The sequence below is a fragment of the Dermacentor silvarum genome, chromosome 6, assembly GCF_013339745.2.
Source record: "Dermacentor silvarum isolate Dsil-2018 chromosome 6, BIME_Dsil_1.4, whole genome shotgun sequence".
NCBI lineage: Eukaryota > Metazoa > Arthropoda > Arachnida > Ixodida > Ixodidae > Dermacentor > Dermacentor silvarum.
Window position 1 is genome coordinate 188,548,956 of NC_051159.1, and position 8,106 is coordinate 188,557,061.

The 8,106-nt window shown below is 46.2% G+C and overlaps 1 protein-coding gene across 1 annotated transcript; it reads left to right on the forward strand.

Moving 5' to 3' along the window:
* Positions 1–3,087: 3,087 nt before the first annotated feature.
* Positions 3,088–5,264, forward strand: LOC119457117 (neuropeptide-like protein 31). Its single transcript, XM_037718940.2, has 2 exons — positions 3,088–3,141; positions 4,673–5,264. The coding sequence occupies exons 1-2, from the start codon at positions 3,130–3,132 to the stop codon at positions 5,078–5,080; spliced, it is 420 nt and encodes a 139-aa protein (XP_037574868.2). The 5' UTR covers positions 3,088–3,129; the 3' UTR covers positions 5,081–5,264.
* Positions 5,265–8,106: the final 2,842 nt, after the last annotated feature.

Genomic DNA, 8,106 nt, shown 5'->3' on the forward strand with positions numbered 1-8,106 from the left:
CGAGCATAACCTACCATGTCATCGCCTTCAAAGGCAGCCACTATCGTTATAGTGCTTTCAAGTGTGGTCAGCAGACACCCTAGGCGGGAAAACATCCCCACTTAATCGAACCTTAGCGCAGGCGGGACGACACTTCCATTTTCAGCTCGCTTCGGCGCTTCCGAAGTAGACAACGCGGCCGCTAGGTCCACGTGATTCCTCATACCACTCACGCCGACGGTGGCGCCAGCTTTTCCAGTGGTGGAGATCGCCCCCAATCGGCATAATGTATAGTTGTACCTGGTCCTGCTTTGATTTTCTTTAGACAAGTAAAGATTAGAAAAGTAAGCGTGTTGCTGTAGCGTTTCGCATGATGAATCGGTGCTAAATGCTTTACATTTTCTCGCCTTCCGTAGAACTTAGGGAATCAATAAAATCTTAACTTCTAGAGCGTGTGCACAGTATGCGCCGGACATGTCCCCTATGTCTCAAGCAGCGTCCGTTCTCCAGTATGACTAGCTCACCACTGCTATGTATATATCCATCGTTAAACGTTTTGTGTGCTCTCTTCCTAAGCTGTGATTGCACTAGATGTGACTGCACCACGGCAGGGTTAAGCTGAGGCGAACCACGGACGAAATTCAACAATGGAACAAAACAAGTGCCCGACCGGGCTAAGCTGACACCGACCATCGAACAAACTCACCAAAGGAACAACAAACAAAGCAACCGTAACTGGCTTCAAGACCATCACACGAGGCTCACGGCAGAGCCCACAATGGCCGAATGTTAGGCCGCCCTCGAAAACGGCGCGCGCTGAGTTGGCCTTGGTCTGTGGACAAGGGCGTCATTGAGAAACCGCCCTCACACAATGGCAATCCATACTTCCGCGCACCCCTTAGATAGCCACACGGGAAACACGGCGCGAACGCCCCGCAAGCAGTCGGCGCCTTTCGTTTGGCGAACACGCCAGCGTCGAACACCGGTTTGCACAGCCCCACCGCCTCGCTTCCGAAGCTGTGGACACGGCAATTACCGGCGAGGAGTATGGCTGAGCTTGAATACAATGACGCACCTACGCGGTTCTCATGTTGTGTCACAGGTGGCATACTGAGACACATATGTTTGCTGGCAACGCGAAGAAGTTCGCAACGACCCATACGTGCCGCTAGCATACACTACCAGGCTGAAATAATAAAAAAAAAGCCTGCTTTTCTAGATACCTCGGTTACCTAGCAAATCAGCGAGCTTTCAATCTGAAAGGTCAAGCAAAAGGCAGCTTCTCCTCATTGTGTCATTTGGGAAAGGAACGCTATGGTCAAGCGAACGTGCTTAGAAGAAACAAAAATGAGAAACTTCAGAGTTTTCGCGGATGAGGATCTGCAATAATTACACAACAAGTACTCTAGGTTCATAGCCAAGCATCCTAGCGTTTGAATTCACGTCAGCGATTGTAGTGAAGCGGAGTTTGATTGGCCATGCGGCTGTCAGGAAAGGTTGCGAAAGAGGCGAGAGCGAAGGTGACACCCAATGACAATAACTTCCTCCAACAAAAGTACCGGTGAATTTGCACTGTATAGTCGTTTTTCAGGGCTTCTTTTGTAGATAATATTGTAAACTAGGCCCAAGTCATATTATCGGTCTCCGATTTGCTCCCAGCGCTGCTATCATTTAGAAAGTCAATAAACGTTTCATGTTTTGCCCCAGAAGCTTTAGGTACCAGGAGAGCCCGGGGAAGCGTAGTTGGAGCAGCGGCGTCTGTGTGAAATGCAATTCCTATTTTACATACAACGACTTGTGGCTTTCAGCTGCGCATGTGCATTAAAATCACTGTCGTAAAATGAATTGACATGATTCTTAAAATATTGTAAATTAACGACACTCCTTCATTTCCTTCGTCCGTTTCTCACAGAGTCTCTAATAAATAATTATTAGCGAAACATAGTGTACCGAGCGCCATCTGCGTGCTAGGTCGAAAAAAAAAAAACCTAATGGTACAATCTAGGACTTGGTGCCTTCTCTGCCACTGCTGCAGATAACTCTAGCAACCGGTGTTACTCGAATTTGAGAAACCCGCACTTATTAGGGGGCCAATTTTACTAGATACAATATTTGCTTAGGATCTTACCCCAGGCACATTCAGGAAGGGTCTGTGTTCCTGTGCTAGCCACTTAAGTTTGTATTCCATGCATTACATGTTTGTATTCACTGTACAACGCAATGATCCAACTTTGGTTTGGGGTGGCGGGCGCCGGCTAGTGATGAGCTATAGCATGCTCTTTCCGTGAGTTAAGGGAGAATGCACTTATTTAACCAATATTGGCTTGTAAGAGTAATACTAGATTGCTGTTCCAAAAAAGCGTACTTTACTCGCACGTACGAAGCATTGTCATCGGATAATTTCTGCTTAGGCTCATGAAAGAAGAAAATGACACTTAAAGCGTGAGCGCATTGCTTGCGCCTTCAAAGTTGATCACGCGTGAAAGCACAACATTGCGATAACATGATGTTCTGTAAATGTGGCTTTCTCTGAGGAGACACGGAGTGCGAGCTCACCCCGGAACCGCAATTCTCTGTCGAATTACGGCTCTTGCAATGGAGACAAGAAATCTGCATAATCCTCAGATGGAAGAACGGCGAGAACCACACTGGCAGGAGAGGGAGACGAGATGGTTGCTCGACCTGGACGCTGAATCGGCAGCTGCATACGAGGACCACCGCAAAGACTCACTCTCCCGTGCGCACCAATTTTTGTCGTTCGAAGGCCGCCGAGGGCTTGCGCCGACCGTCAATACCACCCCTGGGAACGAGAGAGAATACAAGAAACAGCAAGGCACAAACAGAAGCGTAGGTGCGGTCAGCGCGAGGCGATCGGCGCCCTGTGCGGCGTGCCATTGTTTCCGCGACGAGCAACCCCCTTTTCCTCTACTCCCTTACCTTTCACTCCGACCACCTACTTGTGGCTCGCACGAGTTCCGTTGTGACCTCTTTTTTCGTACTTTCTTTGCACCACACTGCCACGCACGAAGAGGCCCCGGACGGTCCGGGGCGCGCCTTAAAAGCGCGCACCACACCAACATGGCGTGCATTGCGAACCGTGCTTTCGTCCCGAGCCCTGCAGCGAACCGCTCTCAGCACAGCGCCGGAAAGATGAAGTCGATGGTGAGTCGGGGATCCGCTGACAGTGAAATGGCACAGTTTGTATTCTCGGTGATTGATGACATCAAAATGGAGGGGTACGTTTTTCAAGCTCGTGAAAGGCACATCACGGGCCACAGAATTCCCACCGGTCCTCAGTTTGAGTGCGTTGGAAGTTGTAACAAACCACCTTAGGCGCCACCCAGGGAATGTTTAGCATCGAAGTACAGTGACACGTGAGGGTTTTTTAAGGCCGATCAGACGGAGAGTGAGATAGCTAACAGATAACTGCAGAGGGAGGATTAAGTGAGTCAGCTCAGGCAAATAGTGAAACTTCCGTTCTTTCTATGTGATAGCTCGGGATATGGACGGCATTTTTACCCTGTTATGGAGACCTCTCTGATGCGGTAAGCACTTCTGCCACTCTCATAAGTGAGCATCAAAGATCCGTGAACATGAGCCTACGGCCTACCCATGACATCACTGGTACGCTTTGTTTTTCAGTTTCTTTTTCAAATTATACCAGTGGTAACCTACCATAGCTTTAAGTACTTCAAAGAATCAAGAACAATATTTGCAAAGAAGCGTTCCTGTTGCTCGCGTATGGCAGGTTTCGCTGGACAGAACGCCGAGCCTCTCAAGAAATCATTCCAAAATTATTGAGGCATGAAGATGTCAGCGGCTATCGAGTATCGCTGAATATGTAAAATTGCTACCACACAAATGCAATATATATATATATATATATATATATATATATATATATATATATATATATATAATGCGACCTTTGTTTTAATAAGTGTGACGTTGATGTTGCCTCAACTTTTTTCAGGCTTGACCAATGGAGTACACTATTCTGTACTAACACATATTCGCGCCTTTATACAGCTGTAAGCTTCGGGAGAAGGTTCTAGTTTTTTATTTTACTTTGTGGGGATATTTCCTGTCGCTCATCGCAATAGTTAAACTAAACCATGAAAAGGCATAAGGCACAATCAGTGAGGCCATGCTGTAAAGATGCTAAAGCTTGCCGAATTTATACGAAGTGAATCAAACGTCTTACTGAGGCTATAGAGTATAGGCAGTCAAGAAAAATGAACTAAACCAAGCGAACATTTATATGCACTGGGAGATCAATTCTGCGGAAGCACGTAATGCGGAGTGAAGTACATGAAAGGGAAAAATTGTCATCCACCCGCATTGTAGCCCGAAGCTACAAAGGAAACCCATACTTATAAAGGGTTTCTCATAAAAACAAGCCAAACTGTTTAAGAATAATGAGAGTAATTTGTACTGCATCATGCGTCGGCTACTCTTGGTCAGTACAGAGGTCCTCTGCCGAGAAATGTTGGATTTGTCTTCTAGAAGCTCTCACACTTTTATGCGGTCCGAAGTGTCGTATATGAGTGAGAAACAGCGTTGAAACCTATGTATTATTCGTCGAATTTCAAATTTCACGAAGAACTTGTTTTCTTGTATCTTGTGTGTGCTCTTCAGGTACAGTCGTTCAGTTACCATGCTGACTTACACTTCCCTTTTTTTTTTCAATCAGATCACGTTGGTCTCCCTCGCCGTTATGGCGGCCGTAGCGTCGGCTGGCTTCCTCGGTGGTGGTTACGGAGGTTACGGCGGCTACGGAGGGTACGGAGGCGGCTACGGTGGACACGGAGGCGGCTACGGAGGCGGCTATGGAGGATACGGTGGAGGCTACGGTGGATACGGTGGAGGCTACGGTGGATACGGCGGTGGCTACGGCGGCTACCCTGCTGGCCGAGCGTTCTCTTACTCCACCCACATTCAGCACCCGTCATCGTATGGCGGCTACGGTGGATACGGAGGACACGGTGGATACGGAGGATACGGTGGCTACGGAGGATACGGTGGATACGGCGGCTACGGACGGGGTCTTGGTTACGGCTATGGACATGGCCACGGTCATGGCCACGGATACCACGGCTGAAAGAACCAACGGAATGCGCTGCGCATAGGATCGATTGTCTTGCCGCTCACTCGTCGCAGCTCTGCGTTGCCGTTTCCTTGAGTGATCTGTAATTTGCGGAGTCACGCTTCTCTGGGCAATACATCCTTCCTCGCGCAGGAAATACAGAAAAGAACAAAATGTGATTTGTGTATATACATGAAAAATAAAAAAAGGGATTTTCTTGACTACTGGCATTTGGAGCTTTTGGCGAAAGACGAACGAGCTTCAATCGCATGGTGTTTTGACACAAATCAAGTCGCTGTTTTAACACTACTGCTGAGAACAGAAAAAGAAGAAATTGATGAAAAAGTGCTCCGCACGTGAATTGCGGAATACCACTGTTGCTCGCGTGTGCGCTCTGGCATAACAAATTGCCGAAAACTTGAAATGCGGGAGTCATACGTTGTAGTTTCCGTCCTGGGTCGGTTCACTCCTTCTTAGACTATTTGATTAAGTTATTCAATAGCGAAAATACCCGGCACTTTTTCCTTGGTCTAACACATGTAAGTATTAAAAGTAATGAAGTGATAACGACTCCGGCATGTAACAAGAACTTTTATTTGTATGGTGGTATAAAATTCAAATATTCTGTATCTCCGGATAGTTTTTTTTTTTTGAGCAATCGTTCCATTTGAATTACCATTTCGTGAACTACCAAATCACAATACTACTATCTAGCACATTTCGAACAGTTTTTGCCTCTTTTATGTCAAGAAAATGTTTGCGTCTAAAGAACTCGTGGGCCACTCCACCAAAGTATACAGGGCTTCAAGAAGGCAGAGATCCCGTGTGAACCCCATCTGAAGATCCCCACTGCCAACCGTAAACAAGTCTGTTGCTTTAACTCAAATTCTTGTTATAGTCAAAGTTGAATGGAAGCTTCATATCCAACATATATAGTTTGCTCATGAGCACACGGCGCCTACTTAGTCGAATGAAGTTAGCGAGTAAATACTCCAATTTAATAATTCTAGAAATACAGTTTGATTATTGTTGAAGTCTATGGGAGTCTGTCCATAATAAAGAGAGATAGAAAGGATGTTCTTAGGAATATACTCAATCCGCAAACATAAAGAAGAAGGAAGTGATCCGACTGCACCACATCCAGAAAAGGCGGCGCAGACAATATAAAAGTGTCCTAACATTAGCGCTGACATGCCAACGTATGGAAATATTTCTAGCAACGCCAAAGTCTACTCTACGACTTATTTGCATTCGCAGTCTTCTAAAGGGGCCCATGAATATTTGCATACTATTGGATCCTTCTTACTCAAGACACGCGATATTAGAGTTCATTTAGTTCCAATGGGGGTTGAAATGCATATTTATGAAAAGAATACTTGAGTTCGGTACGGAGTGCTTTTCAACAAACTTCACTGCATGTGCGGCAGCCAAAATAAGGAAAAGACGAAGTAGCGAGCTTGGGTACAATAACAAGAATGTTGAAAGGAACTTTGTTGCAGAAAGAGAGCTTCCCGGTGTTGAAAATGGTCCGAAGATAATGAATTTATTTAATAGTTTGGCCGCGACGCCTTTTGCCGACAAAAATAGCACAGCTTAAGCTGATTAAAACCGTAGAGAGGCTAGACGAGCGCTCATCGCGTCGAAGCTGTAATGGCTACCGAAGTGCGGATGAAGAAACGCAAAATAGAGACCTTCATTAAAATAAAGAGATTACCGCTTACAAGAGAAAAAAAACATTAGCAAGTGCGAACAAGCTCGGAAATAGCCAGAATAAGATCAGAATTCAGCTCATTGAATGTTTGTTCCTTGACCTGCAGCTCACATTATTCAAAACTCGCAATGCATAATAATGTTTGCCAAGATCATTGCTGCATTTTAGACCTGTTCACGATCACAATAGACGACTGCTGCTGCTGCTGATGATGATGATGATTATTATTTGGCATTTTTTTCTGAAACGGGGCGGTGGCGAATAGTCACCTAGCCTGCTCGAGTTGATCAGGTATGCTATACATACTTTTTACTCTACCACTTTGTATACATCTTCTTAATATGTTTTTCTCTTCCTCAAAACTTCTTACTTTGTATCGCTACGTGAGCCTGTAAAGGATCCGGTCGTGTCAATGTATTTCCAGCGTTTTCTTTCCACTAGTACTCCAAACGTATCTTGCTTATCTCGACTGCTGACTATTTGATGCTTCCATACACTTTACATCCAAGCGCTTCTGGAAGGAGGAACGTGAAGGAATGACTTCAGAAAGTGGCGCGCACACTCAAGCGGCCGCCGGTAAGGCATTATGTTAATTTTCAAGGAACGCGCTCCGTCTTCTGTTTCACTTGCAACCACCCGCGAAGAATGCATCTCGTGTAACCGGTGTCAAGCCTTTCTTCTACCGTCTTAACTAACATAGCACAACTTATCGGAAAGATATAAGCGCGACCCACGTGACCACACAGTTGCGCGCGGGATCCGCAGCGCTCACGTCTCCCTGCAGTCATTGCAGCGAGTGCAGCCGTGCTCTCGCGCACAGGCCCTGACCCTGCGGCGCTGAGAATCCGGTGTCGGCGTCGACGCCGTAGTCGACGTTCGCGTGCCCTGAGCGAAAATTGTCGTACATATTATATACGGGACTAAAGTCCTTCTATCACCATAGTTGCTCACACCTTGTGTTACATTCATTACAAAGTTATTCCTCGGAATTTTGAGAATGACAGCCCACAAACAAACGTCACGAAACAAAACACCGACAGCGCATGCCTTTTATGTTAAATCTTCTCTGACTGAAATAATAAAAGTGCGAAACACTAGCAAAAGATCGGCCCACTCAAGAGGCCGCGCGTTTCTAACAGAAAGCTCGCCTTTGTGCATAGCGTTCGCCGCCAGCGTTTCACGGTTACATAATCTGTAGTTGCCGGGAAGCGTGAGAAGCAGTCAGGTGATCTTTGAATGCTATCGCATTCTACTCACAAAGGCGAAGTTTAAGCGTCCTCCGAATTTTTGCCTGCAGGATATATTCATCCAAGCTCCTGAGTCATGACAT